The following is a 21,647-nucleotide window of genomic DNA, read 5'->3' on the forward strand; positions in this document are numbered from 1 at the left end:
CAGTTTTTCTGAGTTTGCTATCTACAAACTCAGAAAAAATTAGGATTTTAAGTACAGATATTTCTGGAGTCACCAGACATTTCAAGAGTTAAAAACAAGGACAACATAACACACATTATCTATTCTGTGCAGTAGTGTCATAATTGCATTGTCAGTAAGGTATGCAAATGGATTTTATACATGAAAACCAAATTTGTATCACTTTGCAGAAGACTAGAAACAATCAATAAAATAATAGTACCAAATAATGATTACTAAAATATTCTGCAATTTTGCAGCCTCCAATCCACTAGCCCAGCAACAACAGCAGTCATATGATAACAGAAGTATTTTGTTTACCAACATGGACTACATCAAGGTATAAATAAATCAAACCAAGATCACTTTATTGCCTAGCTCACAGTAAGACTCATGTTCTTATTTAAGTAAACATACAACAACACATCCAGCCATATGAAACGAAAAGCAAAATTCTAAGTCCATATATAGACCAATAGACATTTACAAAATATTCTTGCTAATGTGTATGTAGCTTTTTTATTTATTTAATTCTTTATACTAATAAAATGAAACTGTTTTCTTAATAGGAAATCTTAACTGTGAATGCTTGCATTATATTTTCAGGGGATTAAATATGCAGTAAAGCTATATCTTTTATCCATCTGTCTTTTCAGTTTATATGTCATGGTGTTGCCTGCAGTTAAAAACAATCATAGCAAGAAGAGCTGGCAAGTTAAAAAACAAATACCAAATGTCATTAGCATACATTCAGATCACTGGAAGCACACAGAGAATACTGTTTAAATGCTTACCTTAACTATCCCACGGATATGCATTTTTGCTATCATCTCTGCAGTGTAAAGAAACATCAACAGAGTATCAAGAGCAAATGTCACATACTGGAGAGGCGGATAATGCTCGAAGGTTTTTGGAGTGTTCATACACACAGAAATAACACTGATGATAGCACAAATTCGTAGTAAAGAGTGCACCCACTGAAAAAAAATAAAAACAAAAAAAACCCAAACACGAGATATTACAAGATTGCTTTGATGTTCAAAAAACCCTCAAATATTTAGCTTCTACAACTCATCCTGGCAGTCTTTTGTAAATGCACATCTGAGTCCTTTTACATCACAATCCACATATAAAAGGTCTTCAACGAAAAATAAGCACTCCTAAATTACCTATACATATACAGACACGTATATACTTTTATTAGTTAGTTACTGAGGTTGTATAAGTCAGAAAACATGAATTAAGAGCCATGAAATTGAGAATAAGGATTCTATCATTTCTACTTTATGGTACTTGTAATTCAATTTCTTTTCAAATGACAACCCATCAAATTTACAAATTTATGGGTAGACAATAGGTAGAATTAGTTGAAGTTGGGAGGATGGATTAAATAAAATATTTGTGGAAAATTTTCGTTCAACACTCAAAAAGAAATTATTTTTAAATCTGTTCACAACTCAAAAAAAAAAGAGAGTCACAGGATTAAAAACATCTTTCTGGTTATGAAAATAATAAAGATAAAAATAATAAATATAAAAGAGACTATGTCACAGACAGCTACTTCTTTCGGGATTCACTTTTGTTCCAATGAAGTTTTGCTGCTATAGAAGAACAGTTCATTTCTATTACTAATTAGGACTCAGTCCTACTCCTCATTGCCAGTCAGAAAGGGAGGTGTAACAAAAAAGCAGAATGCATCAATATGGTGGTTTAGGGTTGGACTTTTTCCTTTTAAATCAAAATATTATTGATACATCTTGAAGTCAGGCAAGTATAATGAATCATAGTTGGTAAGGCTGTACCTATTGTAACAAAAAGGAAAAGATACTTCAGCAAGAAAAAATCTTTAAACAAAAAAAACCCTGAAGTATATTTATCAAAATTTTTCACCTGGGGAAAAGTTCTACACTCATTTATAGTGTACCTCAGACCTTCTGATATCCAAAATACATCTACCTAATTTAATACTCACTGTTCACTCACTCAAATGTAATGATATCTGACATGAATTGAATAGCTCTATCATTTGCATACTCTGAGCTCAGATTAATAATTTGGAAGCAGAAGGCACCTTATGAATGATCTCCAACATCCCTTTAATATACACTTTGTTTTGAACCTTGTTTCAACTGAAACAATTAACGTAAGTATTAAAATGTGGCTGATACAAAACTTGTTCTCTGACACAGTGAAGTGCCAGTACTACAAACACTAAACGATATACAACTAGTCCATCAGTATGACAAGAAAAAATTATTCCATGAAAACCTTGTGCATTGTGTGATGAGAAATGTAGGTAAATACCCATCATATATTTCTGCAATGACATTTTGAGTTTATTACAGCAGCCAATACAAAGATTTTACTTAAATAACTGAAAAGACAACACCCATATATTAATTCGTGATAATTAGTTTTAGGTGTTAGAAACTCAGCAGTAAAGCTGAGGTTATCTGGCATCCTTACTAAATGAGATGATGGTTTCCTTAAATGAATACAATGCTAACAACAGGTATTATTTCAGAATATTTTGCTTCCTGCTTTTAAAAAGTAAAAGATAATACACAAAGAGAAATGTGAAAATATCTTCTCTGCAAAAACAGAAATCATTCACAATATTGGAATCCCGGATCCATGCTTACTCATGAACAAATCCAACCATAATAAATATATTTACATGGTAAAGACATTTTCTTAATACTGTACAGTCTATTAATAACTCCACTTCTAATGAAATTTTCCCCAGTTTCAACTTGCCAGACATTTTTACACCTCTCTTTTCTCAAGGCATGTTTTACCTTAAATGGTATGAGAAAAATGAGAGCTGTACTTCAAAATAAACAACCAAAATAACAGCACTTTTAAATTCATAAATGTTTTAAAAGGAGAGATTTGAAAATCAAAAGTGCTTATTGATGGCTACCACTTGAGCAACTAAATCCTCCTTTTAACATCCTTTTCAAAAGCTCATTTTATGAATTTGTAATTTCAATGAACATGTTAGGAACCAGAGACCTTTCCAATCAGATGAACTGGTTGGAAAATACTGCTTGATCATCCCATAATTCTGGAAGAGCCAAAAGAAACAATTTTGTTTAGTCTTTGATGTTTTTCAAAAATTTTACTGGTATACAAGCAGCTATAGTTCAAAACTTGTTTCTGACTAATATCTAATTCAGAATATTTGTGGAAGTCATGTTTCAACAATTCAAGTTACATTTAACTTAAAATTAGTAATTACAGAAAAAGATACCTACTGGTTTGTTAATCCATAGAATATCTGCATTGTCTGACAAAGATTCATCAGGACCAAAATCTGTAACTGGCTGGGCTTCCACCCTTGAACTCTGTTTCCTTTTTAGCATCCTGAAGTTAACTTCTCTTATCTATAATCATGAAACCTCCTTCCGAAAAAAAAGACAGAAAACATTAATTCACTTGAGCAATTTTACAATGCATTTTGAACTGTTTTATAAATAACCTAAAGCATTTTGTTTTCATGCACACTTCTTTTGTACTTACTGACTAATAGGATATTGATTTTATTAAATATAAATCACTGACATGACACTCGTTAGTTTACCAAAAAATTACACAAAGATATGCAACACAAAAAATTACCAGAAACTTAGTAATACTGACAGAAAATTTGTTCTGAAAATATGCAAAGAATTTGTTCTGAAAATATGCAAAGAATGCTATTGCTGTGAACTTCAACACAGAGTAATCACTGGATGGATTTGACCTGGAGCCATTTAATTAAATGGTGACATTTCCATTTATTACACTAGGCTAAGATAAATCCCAACATGCCAAAGGCAAACAGGCAATGTTAAGCAGCCAATAGATGTTAATGTTATTTACTGAAATCAGAAGAGCCTTTTTGCTATATTCTTCTATTAACATTATTTTTCTAATAAGTATTTTCTAAAGGATTTTTCCAATACTTTTTTTGGTGTTAACAATTCTCTATCCACCAGCCAGAAAGCTGGCTGTCTGTGGGGCATGTGTTGGTACATGGAAGGACTGATGAAAATGTGTTGTTTCCACAAGGTCAGGCTGCATCTGGACATTCCTGCATGCGTGGCAGTGACTGAGCCATCTATATGCTCAGCCATGTGAGCCACAACTAGGGGACACACCATGAGAGTTGTAAGGTTGAGTCAGATCTTAGTATTGACTTTCCCACAGACACAGTTTGTGGATCCCAGAGTCTAAACAAATCCAAGCAGATGCGGAAGATACACTCTCCTGAGAAGTAACTGTCTGCCCTTGAAATATAATTCTATTGTTCATGAAATACAACCCCTTAGAGACTTTTTTTTTTTCCAGCAAAGTAGGAGGAGGAAGAAAGCAAGATCTTGGGACCTTGTTCTGGACCTTTACTTTGGACCAACTGTTTACAGGTGACACTGCCCTGTGACAACCAAGAGTTTGTCAAAACTAGTTTAAGATAGAATCATAGAATAGTTTGAGTTCAAAGAAACCTTTAAAAATAATCTAACTGAACTCCCCTGCCATGGGCAGGGACATCTTTCACTAGATCAGGTTGCTGAAAGCCCTGTCCACTTTTCAATGATAGGGCTATCACAACTTCTCTGTACAGCCTGTTTGTATGTCTCACCACTTTCATTGTAAATAACTTTTTCCTTGTGTCCAAATTAAATCTTCCTTTTTCCAGTTTAACTCTGCTTTTCCCTTGCCCTGTTACTACAAGCCCTGGTAAGTACAGCCACAAGTATCACAATGACACATTCTCTAATATGAATGCAGGAAACACTGTCCTTGATTAGTGGGAGGCACTAGTAGGCTCAGGACTGCAGAAGTGCCCATGTGCTTGGTCTCAGCTGGCCTTTTCAATCCCATGGGCTGCCGCTTCATGTCCAAACACTATGCTTGCATCCTTTTCTGTCTCCTCTTTTTAGCTGTTACGGCAAATGTAAACCCTTAATCTTATTCCAATTCCCTCAAAGTCTACCATTGCTCTGTACTCTCTTTCAGATTCAAGAGGTCGGTTCCTGTCTCTGTAAAACCAAATCTGAACCACTGGTCTTTGTACAAACCACACAGTGACAGGGCTGAGGTCTTGTACTAATGTTCCCAGCTGGAGGAGCTGACATTATGCAATAACTGATTTGTAAAAACAAACGGAAATAATCTAAAGGCACAAAATAAGGGACAATTTCTGACACCTATATTAATTTTAAATGGTCATTCACAGCAATTTTAGCACAAGTAAAACTGGTAAGCTGTCACTAAACACATGCAAATACTGTAAAATGAATATTATCTATTAATAACCCTTCTCTAACAAATGAAGAAGGAAATAATATTCACAGAGGTTCCATGCTCTCTCCATGTTCATGCTCAAACTTCATGTTCTACTTTTTTTTTTTGTAACTGAATTCACTACTTCCTCTTCTTTATAATTTTTTCCATTTTGTCCTATTTATTTCCCAGTGTAATGGATTGACCTTTTTTCTCTACTTAGAACAAAGCACAACCATGAAATGCTTCAAGTCTCAGAGCTGCTGGTGGGGCATGAAACCTTCACATGGCTACGTTTAGCACAGTGATAAGGAGTTACTGCAATGTCTTGGGAGCTGCCTTTCCCAAAACCTTAGAGGAAAAAAACACTGTCTAAAATGTTTCTTACAAGTATGTTCCTTGGAAGTTCCTTGGAAATTGTTACTCAAAAGCTAATCAGTGAAATAAAGAATAACAATTTTATGTTTACTATTTCTGGTAATGGCTATTACTGTGCTCTAGTAAGCTTTTAAGAAAAGATGTAGCAGTAAACAGAGAATTAATAAGATAAGTGCAATCAATAATTATGAGAAAAGGTTCAGGATATGAAAAACTGATTTTTGTTTAGCCATTTACAGAATTTTTTTTTTTTTTTTAATAAATGATGGTCTAAATAATAAGCTATGTCCATTTGGGTAAAAAAAAAGGCAAATAATTGTCAACAGTCTAATAGAAAGACTATGTTGTTTTTATGCTTTTCTCAGTATTGCTTATTTATATATTTGATGTGTAGGAAGATCAGCCGTACCCTTCTAATAAAATTCCCACTTATCCTTTTACCCAGTGCCTCTTTGTTTGTTCAAATAATTTTTAATTGGTCAAGGCACAGAAAATAACATGAACTTTAGATGTTCACAATAAATGTCCATAATGGATTCAGTTCACGTACTAAAATCACAGAAATCACAGAGTATTCTGAGTTGGAAGGGACCCAGAAGGATCATCAAGTCCAACTCCTAAGTGAATGGTGCATATGGATATCAAACCCACAGCTTTGGCATTACTAGCACCATGCTCTGATCAACTCAGCTAATCAGTGTTGTGATAAAGAGATTAGAATTCTTATTTTTAAGAGGCAGCCTTGAATAAACAAATTTCCATGTGTATAAAACCAAATGGTAGGGAGGAAATGTTATGGAATAAAAGAATCAGCTTGTTTATTTCTCTACTTGAAATGACCAGAAATGCACACAAAAATTCAGGATGAAGATGACAGATCAATAATATTTTGTAAATGGTCTTTAGAAAGATTATGCAAACTAGAACATAGTTGCTTTCAAGCTTTTATGAAACTGTTTTTGCTGTTCTCACTACTTTTAGTTTACCAGGGAACAGGCACTTTTTCATGTGCTGCAGTTTTGGAACTCTGTCATGTATGTAAAGAATTTTAACCCTTGGACTACTAATCCCTTTTGCACTTGTTTCTTCAGGGAGGAACCAGCTGAAGGATGAAGAAAAGGGGAACTGTGCATGAACTCCTCCCAGTATGTGACACGCAGCGAGCAGCACACCAAGCTGTGCCAGTGGGGAGGATGTAGCCCTCCCTAACTCTGATACAAATCCACCCCTGCAGTTCTTGCATTGATTCCGACACACGTCATTAGGTCTTTCTTTGATCACAACCTGTTATTAATGTGAAAGGCTTAATACATTCCCTAGGATGTTTTTAAGACATACTGGGTGTAGGGCAAAGACAGGCTCATAAGACAGGAAAATATCATGGAGTTTTGGGGCTACAACCACTTCACATTTCTTTGCAGTACCTTCTTTATAGTAACAAAGAAAATTCACATTGCAGGTGTCAACCTTTTCAGGGAGCAACATACTGTCTTTTAAATTTCTCCTTTATTTTTAAAGAAAAGGCAAAAACAGAAAATTACTCACTCTCTGAGTCCCTCAGATCCATCAGGGCAGCCTTGTTCTCTTCCTTTCTATGTCTGAACTTACAGGCATGTTCTGCAAACTCCACACTTTCTAAACCACCCCCACCCACTAAATTTGCAGCTTCTGCTGAAATGAAGTATGCCAGGACAATGGTTGGGGAAAAGATAAGACCCACTGTGCACTTTGGAAAAAAAAAAAAAAAAAGAGTCAGAAGAAAGTATAACCCAGTTTGCAATATTCCCACTAAGTGCAAGACATTCCTTCTGATGGAAATATGCAGTTCCTAAAAAAATCAAAAGACAAATTTTAAAAAGTAGCTGAATCTCCACAACATCAAAAGCTGAGAAATCTGAGTCTTGCTTATAAAGCAAGCTCACTATATATAGCATAATCTGCTCAAAAGATCTCTATCACAAGTCAGGAAAACATGCTTATAAAGGCTCTGGCTGATAAAGAAGGCAGCTGAAAAATGACTTCACAGAAATATCAACAGGAAAACAAAGCAGATATTCCTACCTACAACTTATGGACAGAGAATTCAAAAATCAGACAAATCCTTGGAATCAGCAATGCCTGGCTTTCAACATACTTTTTTCTCACTGCCTATTGACTTTGTCACCTGAGATCACATGAGCACAGCCTGAAGGTCCTCCCAAGGCAGGCCACCTACAAGCATTCTCTTCAATTCTCTCTTTGAAAATGTGAACTCTGCTTCCAACTTCTCCCAGAGCAGGGACACAGAAAGTGGCACACACTTCAAGACAATAATTACAAATGTGAGAGCTAAAATGGCTGACAGGAAGATGATGTTAACACCCATACATACAGCATGATGACAAAACCCTATTTCCATACTATACATTAAAAAAGCCCCAAAGTACAGGCTACCTTAAAGAAACTGATTGCTCTTAACTTCAGTTTGCATTACATGGTTATAGGAAAAATGTAAGTTCCCATTCTTTCATCAATACCCTTTTCCTTTCCTTCTCTGCAAACTGACACTGTTTCTCTATTGCCTGCTTCCTGCATCCACAGGTTCTTCCATCCCTGATTCTGGGTGTGGGTACACTTAAATGGCATTTATGCATTTGTTTTCATGTAGCAAAAATCTGAAGTGAGCAAGCTGCATGCACAATAGTATAGGTATATTTATTTTAGAAGGGTAAAGACAGCATTCCAGTGGATACAATCATGTGGCACAAGCCACCACAGATGCCATTAACTCATAAATAATTTCAAGTAAGAGCTTATTTCAGTACTTTTTCTGCGTGTGGTACCATTATTGTATCTGATGAAATGTTCTGAAAGATCTCTTTGTTATTTAAGCATGATATACCACTAATAACTGACTAAACTTTAGTATTTATTAAAAACAAAGCTGTTTCCTCACAAAGAAGGTACACTGAAGGAAATATTCTAAAAATAAGTTACATTCAACTTTTCAAATCATTTGAATACACATAGGAAAGAATGACTGATGATATCTTGTACTTACTAGCAGGATCCTAGACCAAAAATATCAGGACTGAGGTTCAAAACTGAGAAAAGTCTAAAAATTGCTTGAGGCTGCCAATGTAAGAACATCTAGTCTGAAAACAGGCAAGTGTTCAGACTTCAGCTGTTTGCTCGCAATGCACTTCCTCTGTTTTGCCTTATTATCAGCTAAGGACAATGCTCTTACAATGTTTATTTCTTACACATAAATCTTCCTCTCAGACGTTGCCAAAATAATACCCAGCAAGCAGAATCAAATATCTCATGGCATACAAAGGCAGATCTCTTGTGAGTCAGATATACACTCTACTGCTACTGTCACATATTGTTGTTCTCTTTACTTTAACCCTTCTAATATCTGCAACATACAACTTTGAAGAAACTACACATACATGTACACACTGCAGTGATGCAGCCACAAACAGAACTTTTAACTTTTAAATAGAATTGCTTAGCTTTTCCACATTTTTTTAAATTAAGAGATCTGGTTGAGTAAAAAAAAAAAAAAAAAAAAAAAAAAAAGCCAGAACAACTGTAGACAAAATGGAGATATGGAGATCCAGGTACACCAAAGTGACCTAAGGAGTAGGTACACTCTCACATTTCAAAGTTCCAACTCCCCATGTATCCCAAAGGTGGAACACATCCAAGCATGAAGCTGCTACTTCCCTGTACAAGCAGCCAGCTTTTACTTTTCAGTGGAAACCAAGAAACCAAGACTGGTGAGCACCCTCCACCTCCCCCTAACAGGCTGGTTGTTGACATGACTGGACAACATGAAAACTTTCCAAGTTCTACAATTATTCTGTCAGAATGGCTGATGAAATGCTAAAATGTAATGATGGCCACTGAATGCACAGTAATCACATAAAATATAAAATACATAGAAAATACCAAGGGCAATCTATTTCCTTCCCAAATACATTTGCACAGTTTAACAGCTGGTTTACTTTGAAAGTTGACTTGGACTGTGGGCCCCCTCCCCACCATTTGGTGACCTAGGGTTGGTCAAATGCAATGTGGTCTTAATAAATACATGTCACAGCCCATTGCTGACAAAAAAGACATGAAGCAACGTCCTTAGTAAGAATCATGCTCGTTAGAACCAGAGAGCAGTGTTCTGGAATTTTCTTTTGCAGCATGTCTAGGTGGAAAATGTGTTTAGCCCTTTGTGAACGTAAGTGGACAGGCAGTACCAGGTCATTGAGTGGATTCAAGGAGCAACCCATCCTCTCATTATACCCCACATTCATGCAACATGCTCTGAGTACTGTGGATCATTTTTTCAAGGTTTTAAAGGAAGGAATTCCTTTCCAGAATGATACACAGGTGGAAAGGAGCTTCTCTGTAGGCAGATGGCTGGCAGCATTCCTGCTTAAGTGATTATTTTAATGTTTCTGGGATTTTGTTGTATCATTAGTTACATGCTAGTATGCCTAGAACCTTGTATATCCATCTTCTCACTATTTAAATACATGAAAATTTTAAAAATGGTGGTTATATTCTTTTAAATTTGCTGCAATTTTTGCTGAAATAATTATTAAAGAAACTGAAATATTTTAGATCATCTTTCCTTGCCAAATTCTTTCTTTTCTATCCTCTAAGAAACTGCCAGAAAAAAAGATAATGCCTATAAATCTTAAAACTTGAAGTCCTGAAAACAGAATTAGGACTTTTTCTTTTGTTATCCTCTTATCTTCCCTTTGAAACAAACTAATTGACATGCCTTTGCTGCAGGGCAGTTCCTAGAAATGGCAGCATAACCTCTGGTACTTTACGTACGGTACGCAAAGGCTTTATTTTGGAGGAAAGAAAAAAAAAAGGGAAAACTGAGTTCATAGAATCATAAGTCAGTTCAAGTTGGAAGGACCTCAACTCTGCTCTTGTGAGACTCCATCTAGGGTCTCCAGGGGCCCAGTTCCAGGGCCTGCAACACAAGACATTGATCTGTTGGAATTAGTCCAGAGGAGGCCACAAAGATGGGCTGGAACACCTCTCATATGAAGATAGGCTGAGAGAGTTGGAGCTGTTTAGCCTGGAGAAAGCTCCAGGGAGACCTTAGTTTTCCAGTACCTAAATGGTGTTACAGTCCCTGGGGAAGGACTTTTCACAAGGATATATAGAGCTAAGTTTAGATTAGGTATTAGAAATAAATTCTTTACTATGAGGGTGGTGAGGCACAGGAACAGGTTTCCCAGAGAAGCTGAGGATGTCCCATCCCTGTCAGTACTCAAGGCCAGGCTGGATAGGGCTTTGAGCAATCTTGTCTAGTGGAAGTTGTCCCTGCCCTGAGCAGTGGCGTTGGAACTACATGATCTTTAAGGTCCCTTACCACCCAAACCGTTATTTGGTTCTATGATATCAGAGGGTCTCCAATCGTATCTCCTGCTCAAACATTATCAATTCTGGTGACAGCCCAGGCTATTGCAGTTTACTCAGGTTACTCCAGTCTGGTCTTGAAAACCTCCAGCAAAGGAGGTTTTTTGAGCAACTTGTTTCACTACTTGATTGTCCTCACCATGAAGGGAAAAAAAACCCTCAAAAACCAACAGTGATAAAAGATGAAAATATCACAGAAAATTGAGAAAGGAAAAAAGAAATTACCTAGTAGAATGAAGAAAATTTGCAACTGTAATTTAGGACTGCTGTTCTGTAAAGCAAGATGTTTATCAGTATTTAACCAATCCAGGAAACTTCAGTTGAAAAAGATGCTAAGAAGGTAATGAAAGGGAGAACAGAAAAAGGTTGAAAGGGAAAAAAATATTATTCAACCTGTAACATCCACATTAGGCTGACTTTTTTCTTTATCTCCAAAAGATTTTGTGCTCAAAACCTACAGGAGGTCCAACCATGAAAGCATTCTATTAGTAAGACAGTAAAAAATATTTTTGAATGTAACACCACTAGTTTACTCAGAAGCACATCAGATTATCTTATTTGTAACAGACTGAACTTCTAAATACCTAGGGAGGTAGGGAGGAAACCAAACTCCCCAGAAGCCAGAACCAGCTCTATCTCATCATGAGCTACTCATGCCTCAAGACATTCTCGTCTGTAGAAGTCTTCTAGGGCCAGGTCCAGCAGCCCATTACTCCCTGCAACATAGTGTGATAGTATTCATCTTCTACTGGGAAGGTTTAAGACACAAAATGTATTTGACTCAAAGATCGGTTAGGATGAATGCCACACAGATCTACAAAGTGCTTACGGTACTAGCAGTGCCCTGGAGCTGAAAATAAGTCAAAACAGAGTAAGCTGTATTTCCAGGTGGTACAGCTCAATGAACTGTGATGGACCACATTTCATATTAAAATAAAACAGATGGACCAAACAAGAAGACTAAAGCACAAATTGTTACAGTTTTGAAAGTTACCAAGCTCGACTGGTAAAACAAACAAAAAAAAACCCTAAACAACAACCCACCAAATGAAAACAAACCCAATTGTTCCTACAAGTCTCCAAAGGTACATGTAAATACTTGAGGACAGCTGGAGACTTCTAGCATCCAGTTAGACCAACTCAAAGAAATATGATTTCTCATCCCCTTTCTGAAGTAAAGAAACTTCAGCTTTTGTGATTCAAGCAGCAGAGTATAGTTCATTGTTAATATGTATCATTTCTCTGTGGATCACTCAAAGGGCAGGTGGAATGGAGCTGCTGGGGAAGGAAATGAAAACAAAAACAGTGAAACGAACCATGAAATGGATGATGCTTAAGACAAACACAAAAGACTCAAAGAGTATTTATTAGTGGCTTCTCGGTGTAAATATTTGCCTGGATGCAACAACGGTTAACCTACCAAATCATACCTGACTTAAAAGCTACGTTTGCACATTAAGAAACCTTGATCCTTTCTCGAAATATGTCTCTGATTTTACTGAGAGTACTAAAACAAAAAGATGTCAATAACAAAAAAAAAAAAAATTAGGCATCTCTATTCGATGTACGAACCCCTTGACAATGCACGTCAAATAGATTTAGCCCAGGCCTGAGTACATCGCTCCCTCCAACCACGCCAAGCCCGCAGTCCCTGCGAACCGGCCGAACGCTCCCCGCGGGGAGCTCGCTCCCCATGGCCACCCCCGTCCCCATCCACAACCACCCCATGACATGAGTGCCCCCCGAAGAGGCCTGTTGGCCGCACGGCCCCGCTCTGCCTCAGTGACGAGGCTGCGGAGGGCCCCGGGGCGTGGGGCAGGCCGGCGGCCGGCCCGGAGCGCCCCCTCCCACCGCGGGGGAAGGGCGGCTGAGGCGGGCGATGCGGATGGCGCCGCCGCCCCTTCCCCCTGCCGCGGAGCCAGGCGGGCCTCTGGCCGCGCTCGTCCCTTCCCTAGGAGCCGCCAGCGTTCCCCGGCACGGCCGCGGCGGCCGCCGGCACCGAGGGGCCGTGGAGGGGGGCGGGGAGGCGCGGGGCCCCACCGCGCTCCGGGAGCGAGCCGCGCCCGCCGCCTCCGACCTACCGCCAGCATCTCCCTTCATGGCGCGGTCGGGAGCGGCCCCGGCGGGTGTGCGGGCGTTGCGGTGCCGTGCCAGCCTCGCACGCCGCCCTCCCCGCGATGGATCGGGGCGGCGGGGCCCGCCCGGCGGCGGCCGCGTTCAGTCTCTCGGCAACGGCGGCGGGGGCGGGCGGGGAGGGAGCAGGTGCGGAGGAGACGGTGCCGACCGCGCACGGGCGCCTCGGAACAAACAGACCCCCGCCTTGCTCAAGAACCCGGCCGGGAAGAGAGGTGGCTTAGCGGCCCCGCCGCCGGGGGTAATCCCCACAGCGGCTTGGAACTGCGCTCGCTGCGCCCCGAAGCACACGAGTGGTGCCCGGCACGGGACGGAGCCCGCCGGGCGGTCCCTCGGGCTGAGCCCGCACTGCGCTCTGCCAGCAGCAGCGCCGGCCGAGCCGCCGCTTGCTGCGGCGGTTTGTTAGGGCTTCAGTTCGGGCTTCAGCCTTTTTGTTTCTTGGTAGGTTTGGGGTTTGTTTTTCATTTTTTTCATTATGCTCTTAAAGTGCTATGATAGGTAATAACCTATCCTATCTTTTGGTAAGAAACCCTATTTGTACATCTTAGGCCTTTTTATAGTGCTGGTGCATTTCTTTGCCCTGACTTCACTGGGTGGTCTAGTTAATTTTCAGATCACTGAAGGGCCATGGTAAAGCCCAGTCTTGAGCTCCACAGTGAATAAATTCATAAAAATATCTTCACTTGTTGGGGTAGATGGTCTTAGGGGTCTTTTCCAGCCTAAATGATTCTATGAAAGAGATACCACAAATAAACAGATGAAGAAATACTTGGAAAATTGTTTCTGTAAATCAGGTTGACATGTTCCAATCCATATTTTATCTTCTTGAACAAATAAAAAAATAGTAAATTTGTGGGAAATTTATGTTTAAATGAAACTGTATGGTGGGAAATGTGAGCCTATAACTTTTTGGAGATGTGGAATAGGATTCAAAAGACAAAGCCCTTAGCAAAATACCCCAGAAAGCTGAAGGAAAGTGTGTGGCATAAATTGTATTAGGTTCCTTTAAATTATATCTATTTGATGCTGGCAACCAAAACTAATAAGCCAGTTAGGGAGTTGGCCTCAGGATTACAGATGCAGTCCTGCCAGCAGTACTTACATGTATTACCAGCATTAGCAATTCCAGTAAATTTAAGCACCTAATTTTAGTGTTTGCAGTTTTTGATAGCAGTCAGCTGATGTTTCATGAGAAAAAAAATTTGTAAAGCAAAACAATTTAAGAATAAATGTGCTGACAAATAATACTCTTCCTATTTTGTCTCTTCCTCCCCACTTAACGTTTCATTACTTGGAATAAGTTGCTAGGCAGCATTATGCTGTTGGTGATAGCATCTCATAAATGAAAACTGACAGTTGCAAACAGTGAGACATTGTAGCTATGGCTAAACAAAAGAAATCAACATTTGCTAGTGGATGTGACTTTGTGTAACATTTTTCCTATGGAAATACTTGCCTCTGAAAAATAATTCTCAATAGAACAATTTTCCAGTTGGAAGGGACCTCAGGAGGCCATCTGGTCTGACTGATCTGCTTAAACCAGGCTCAGAGATGAGATCACACCAGCTTGCTCAGGGCTTTATCCGGTTGAGTCTTGAAAACCTCCCAAGACAGAGACTGCACAGCCTCCCTGGTAAGCTTGTTTCTGTACTGCACTGTCCTCATGCTGAAAGATTTTTTTTCCTGACGTGCTCTAGGACCCTCCCTTGTCAGCAGTCTTTCCTCCTGCAATGCACCCTTGGGAATTGCCCAGCTTTGTCCTCTTGACAGCTTCTTCATAGAATCTGGCAGACTGCTCCTAGGTGCCCCCAAACTCATCCTTCCTTCTGGCTGAAAAAGCCAAGCTCCATCGGCCTCTCCTCATGGAGCAAGTGCTCCAGTTCCAACCACCCTGGTGGCCTGCCACTGAATTCACATATTAGCATCTGTCATGTGTTGGAGGGGGGTTCAAAATATGCTGCAGTAATTTAGATACTGTTTAATGAGTTCCCAAAAAGGAGGCATTGATTTCCTTACATATGGTTTGTATTATATAGAATACCTGTTTCCTTATGTATTTGGCACTTCTCCGGGTGTCGTATTAAGTAACATATTGTTACTACCTGCCCTTACTCTGTGAAGCACGAGCTGCTAATGGGAACCCACAGTTTTAGCAGAAGACCGGATTCTCTCTGACAGCCTGTCTTGAGCACAACTGGCAGCAGATGATGCTAATGCTGGAAGAAGGGTTTAGCCCTTGATACCTTGATGTAGCTGCCTGTGTGCAAAGGTGAAACAGTAGTCTTCCATTCATAGAATTGTGCAGATTGTGAAGGTCTTCTATTTGCAAGGAAAAGCCCTTTCTTGCTTTGCTCTTTAACCACTAATTTACTTTCAAATGTAGCACACGAAAAGCAATTATGAACATTTTAGAACTTGAGTGGCGTATAGGAGGCACGTGAGGATAAAACTTAAATATCTATTAAATTGTTGATATGATTTTGCAAAGAACCTATTAGTCCTTTAAAATCTATAACAATGTTTAATATTTAGGGCTGAAGTCTGTTTTAATTCTGATTTAGGAAAGTCACACTGACCTACAAAGCAAACCATAAACATATAGATAAAGACAGAATTTGAGAGTTAATCTTACAATGTTACTTTACAGTAATGTTAAATCGGTCAAAAGAAAAGATATTTCTTAGTAAAGATTTACCTCTCATCTCAACAAATCAAGACCAGATAAAGGAATTTCCCTGTTTATCCTTCCAACTTCAACACATGTTTGAAATTGGCCATGGCAGAATGTGCATTTAAAAGAAAATGTTGGGGATTTGTACTGAGTATTTAAGGGGGAGAATTCTCAACCTTACCTATAACTTTCATTTCTGTAACATAATTTGGAAACACAACAACAACCAAAAAAAAGAAAAAAAAAAAAAGAAAAAAAAAAGGAGTATTCAAAGCATCTATTCATTCTACATGTTTCCTTCCAGAATTTGGATAGCCCTCAAGCCCTGGTTTTACTTCTGAATTTATCTGAACTTAATTTGCTTTATTGTCCTTACTTTCCCTAAGTATCTGTTAAATAGTCGAAGAATAATGTAAACAAATTTTTAAAACATCCCAAAGAGCTGATCTTACTGGGATTGCCATTGTTGGAATTTGATTTACCACTTATGAAAGAGCACAGTGCTTGATCAGATTTCAGACTGTCTATAATGACTAAAAAAATTCATGAAATATTAATTTTGAAATTACGCTTGAGCTTTTAAAAAAGGTCACAAAATATCATTTAGCAATTCAGAATTAAACTTCAGACCCAAAGTAAGATTTAATCATTTTGGCATAGGATACAAGTCAAAAACTGCTAAATTCTTCCTGTTGCTCTTTAGCCTCAAGGTGCCCAAGTCCTTAGTCATTTTATTGGTGGTTACCACAAATTTCTCCCATAGTCTGAAGTCCTGCTCTGTACATGCTGAGCAGCTCCCTGGTGTTATTGGGGCCCCACGTGAATCAGATGAGCTGAGCAGCCCAGTTTGCTTCCACCTATCTACCCTTTATGGCTCTGGCTAGTGGTGGTTTCACTCAGAAGCCTGTAACCATAACAGAAATGGTCACAGAGCAACATCGGATCAGTGACAGCAAGAGAAACTTGGTTAATGCTCATGAGTAACTTTGATTGGGATGGGTTAAAAACTGTCATTCCTGAGTGTCTGTGACGTGTGTCAACATTGATCAACCAGAATAAAAGACACGGAGTATGGTCTTCTTAATTTCACACCTTAAGGAGAGTCTGAAGTCTACTACCAACTGTGTGTAGAATTAGTTTGCTTTCAGTAGGTACAAGAGTTCTCAGAAGAAGGGCAATAGTGATGTTTTCCCACACTTCCTTTTTCTTAATTTCTGTCTCTCCTTCATGTTTGGTTTAACAGCAAGCAGTGCAAGACAGAGCATTAAAACCGTACAAGATGGTTCCTGTTGACCTGGAGAATCTGGTGTGCACGCGTTTAATTTAGGCACTTAACCTGAGTTACTATAATTCTGCCCTGAAGAAGTCAGCATCATCTGTTTTTTAAATTTGATGTCCTTAGGAACAGCTCTTTGGTCAGAGTGATGAGAATGATCCTTCATTGTAACTTATTCAGGTAACTAGTTAAAAAGATCACAAATAAGATAGTCTTTCCCACTATTTCTGATTTTTCAAGATTCCCAGCATCAAGAAACCTTGTTCCTTTGAGAAATAAGGCACAAACTGAACATAAAATAATAATTTATGGTGAAAAATTTTATGCCTTTTATTTCCTTTCTTGGGCTCTTCAGTATTACTGTTAGCTCGGCTTATGACAGAGCTTTACTTGCTTTCTGAAATAAATGCTAAATAGTTAAGAACGCAGTAGACAGGGTTTTAAAATGCACTGTTGTTGCTGGCATTTTGGGCTTTCTTGCAAGATCATACAGAAATATCTTCTGCTTCCTTAAAGCCTCTGTAAAAGCAGGGTATTATTGCTGTGTAGGGGAATTCACTAGCAAACACTGAACAAACAGAAGACCTACCAGCTATTTAAACTTTCAACTGAGGCATGAAGGAGTAAGCTATGGTTTTACCCTAGAGTATGACAAAATAACATCTTGATTAATGTTGGCCTATGAACTGTTTGAGTAGCTTATATTCTGTACTATTTGGGCCAGCAACATTCAGACCAGCTCAGCTTTTATCTCGTTCTAACCTTGATCCTGTAACTCCAAAAGCTATTTGTATTCCCTGTGTGATACCATCAGCTGTCCCAGATTCCATGTCATGTCAGCAAACTTAACACAAGGTTTTCAGTTCTGTACAGCTCTGGTGTACTCTGTCTCCTGCTCCCTTCCAAGGATGGCATTGACCAGCACAGCAATGACTCTCAACAGTTGCATGCATGTCCGAACTCTTCAATTCAGACAGATTGTAGTTAACTCCATCAAGTACTTTTTGCTTCATGGCTGTTAAAGTGGTTTGCATTAGAACTTTACAGCCACCTATTTTAGTGATTGTATATCTTTCATAGAAGAATCACTGGACACTCAAAGTTCTCCTTGTTCCACATTTTATGGAGGAACAGTAATTGCTTGATATGTAGGACTTTCAACTTCTGGTTAATTTTAGAAAATTTTGATGTGACTGAATGCCTCTGCATTTGAGTGCTTCAGTCTCCACTCTTACGAACCCATGCTGTTACTAAAATGGCTTCAATGGAAGCCTGGGAGGAATATTTGACAGATTTTGAAGGTTTCAATTTTTTAAGCTTAAACTGTTCACTTTATGTGCATTTTGATTTGTTTTATTAAAAAGAAAATCCTTAAGAATGGCATGGAATGTGTTTTGCAAAGCTGATGGCTTTATTAAGTGACAACAAAATTAAAATGTTCACTGTAATATAGACTGTAATAATGGAGTAGACAGAGTCCATCTGCCTCCCCAAACCAAATCAAACCTTGTTCAATAGCACATTATGCCATCAGAGTCATAGAATTATGGAATATTTGAGGTTGGAAAGGATCTCTGGAGATGGCCTAGTTTAACACAATTGCCCAGAGCAGGACAGCCTAAAGCATGTTGCCCAAACCCTGTCCAGATGGCTTCTGACTATGTTCAAGGCTGAAGATCCCACAACATTCCTGGGCATTCTGCTCCAGCATGAGACCACTCTTACAGTAAAAAAACTTTTTTCTTGTTGTTTTCCCTTATTTTTAAATATTATTCTTATTTGATTTATTATAAAAACAATTCTGGCAAAGTTGAAATTAAGATATTGTTTGCCTTAAAAAAAAACCAAAACACTGCCTATGAATTATCTTGTCTACCCCAAGGCTTGCCACTAAGTTTTTACACAGTTCAGAAGACTATGAAATCACAAAAATAGCCCTCACCAGTTTGGATAGGAAATTACCCTACTGGTTCCTCTACTGGTCAATAAAATTGCAGGAAAAAGATTAGAGATCATCCCTATCTCTCTACCTAATGCTGCAAACTTTTATGAAGAGCAGTAACAGGGAAACACTTAAAAAATGAGGTTCAAATGTAAGTGTGCTTAACAGCCCTTTTTTTTTAATTCCATGTCTTTATTTGAAGTACTTTTAAGTCTGACAAGTATTATTTAAACCTGTTGCCTACTTTGAAGTGGCTGTTTAGTATTAGCAGGTGTGTTCCAGCTTCTCCTCATCAGCAATATGTTGACTTGCTCTTTTCTACCTTTATTCTGCAAGAAGTGGCATTACCACTTGTAAGCTATACATTTACCAAGCACCTACAGCTCTAGAGCCTTACTCTAAAGCTCCAATACATAGGAAAAGTTGCATTTTACAAGTGCTGTGCTTCGTATAGGTGTATGTTATCGAGTAGAGAACAAAGTTACTTAGGGTTGTGTACAGGGGTGGCTGAAAGGAAGTGAGCAGTTCTCAAGGCAGCATGTCAGGTTCCCATTTAGAAAGAGACTGACTCCTTTAAAATTGAATTTACAGTCTGTGTGGAAGCCAATTAGCTCCTGAATACATACAAATCATATGTGTACGTATATCTATCTATCTATCTATCTATCTATCAATCTATCTATATTTTACACATGTTTATACACATATGCATACATATATTCTAGGCTTAAATTATTAAAATATAATCTAAGAGAAGGTTGAAATCCATCAAGGGAGCACTAAGATATTGTGTTAGAGGCAGGTACACTTGAAAGCATTTATTAAATTTAAGCTCTGGGTGCACATTTCAAATACTGCATCCTTCAACTGTGTAAATATGCCTTCTGCAAATTCGAAAAGTCCACAGCAAAAAGGTGTGTATTTCTTCAAAACATGACAGATGTAAAAAAAATAAGACAGTGATAAGTTCATCATATCATGGTGGATGTCTTCTCCTTGTACAATTGAAGTTATAGTTTGTAGTCTGCTTGAAAGTCTTCTGAATACCTGTCAGCAACAGTCTACTCAGGGAAAAAGGAGGAAGATGAACAGATGGCAGCCTTTAAAGTTGTGGATTAAAGATAAATTTAGTGCTAAAAGGGAATTACTATTGTTTAAAATGCAAAGCTTTCTCTTTATTCTCCTCTAGATTGAGACTTCAGGCAGTACTATTTCTGACAATCACGTTGTTCTTAAAAGTGCTCCTTTCTGTAATCTAAAGGGTTTTAATTTATGAACACTTTTTTACTGCAGCATTATAAATACATTTAAAAAACTCACACTGATAGAACACATAATGCTGCATTAAGCATGGACTTCAAAGTTAAAGAACTGTCAGAAAAAATATTTCTTGAATTGCCTGTCAATATTAGTTCCCTTTTCACTAGGTCCATCAAAGTAAGTCAAACGCATGGGGCTAGCAGGACTGTAAACATTCACAGGACTGAAGCCAATAGATCATTCAATACAGGATTTTTATGATTTGCGTTGCTTGAGAAAATATTTTAACACACTTGCAATAGGAAATATACTATAAAGGGCATCAAAACTGGTAAAAAAATAGATTTGGTATGCAACAGCTGTATACGGGGCTCTTAGATTTTTTTACATCCTACTTCTACTTGCTTGTATTTTAGGGTAAAATTATGTGTCATAAAGAAGGTAGTACACTCTGGGTAGACAGTTGCACTTCACAACTTCAAGATATCCTACTAAAATACGACAAAAGTCTTGTGTTTTAATAGTCCATTTGAATAATTTTTGGCTTTAACCTGTATATATTCAGGGACTAATAATATATGTTAACAAATATGCTAGAGAAGATTTTGTTCCGTCTCTTCTTTTGATTTTCAATAAAGTTTTATCCTCCAACGAAGTGGGTGCTTGACTGAAAACAGGCCCCAAACTGGATGTTAAAGGTTCTTTTGTCATGTATAAGGTCAGCAGAACAAATTCAAATGCTTGATGCCTTTTTTTTTTTTTTTTCAGGAATATAACTAGCAGAACTAGTTATGTTAGCAGGAATGCTGTGAATTGCAGCCTTGAGTTCACTATGTAAAATGTAAGACACCCACTTAAACTCATAGGAATGGCAGCCTCTGAGTCAGAATTTTAACTAAATCTTAAAATGTTTTCTGGAACTGTATAATCTTTGGTATTTTAGGTGTTTAATATGAAATTAAAACAAGAGTTTTTCATTCTGAGGAAGATACTGAGGGCTTTAATCTCCAATACCGGCTTCAAAACCAGTGAAAGCTTCCTCTTTCAGCTACCTACTTTAAAAATTCATGTGTGTGTGTGTAGAGTAGGACACCTAAAACTTACCTTCTTTTGTGGTCAAAGTTTGTTTCTTTAGGAGCTTTCCATCCCAGGGAGGTGTCAGGCAAACAGCAATTTCCCAGGACAGCCAGAGGGATCTAAAACTTTTCTGCAGCATAAAGAAGTGCATGTGGCCATATCTGCCAAAGTTGATTCATTTGGAGAGACTCTCCTTCCTTTTAGCT

The 21,647-nt window shown here is 38.3% G+C and overlaps 1 protein-coding gene across 4 annotated transcripts in view; it reads right to left on the minus strand.

Annotated features, from left to right (window-relative positions):
• Nucleotides 1-21,631, minus strand: part of NALCN (sodium leak channel, non-selective) — a 238,764-nt gene extending 217,133 nt beyond the window's left edge. For 3 of the 4 annotated variants that reach the window (XM_038129695.1, XM_038129686.1, XM_038129666.1), the window contains exons 1-3: nt 13,164-13,469; nt 3,276-3,422; nt 813-995 (exon numbers count right to left, since the gene is read on the minus strand). In XM_038129695.1, the coding sequence (XP_037985623.1) occupies nt 813-995; nt 3,276-3,383 (291 nt within the window). In that variant the 5' untranslated portion in view covers nt 3,384-3,422; nt 13,164-13,469. Of the gene's footprint in view, nt 1-812; nt 996-3,275; nt 3,423-13,163; nt 13,470-21,468 lie in introns of those variants that run through there. The other variant, XM_038129675.1, reaches the window with a different exon arrangement.
• Nucleotides 21,632-21,647: the final 16 nt, after the last annotated feature.

This window comes from Motacilla alba, chromosome 1, assembly GCF_015832195.1.
Source record: "Motacilla alba alba isolate MOTALB_02 chromosome 1, Motacilla_alba_V1.0_pri, whole genome shotgun sequence".
Lineage (NCBI taxonomy): Eukaryota > Metazoa > Chordata > Aves > Passeriformes > Motacillidae > Motacilla > Motacilla alba.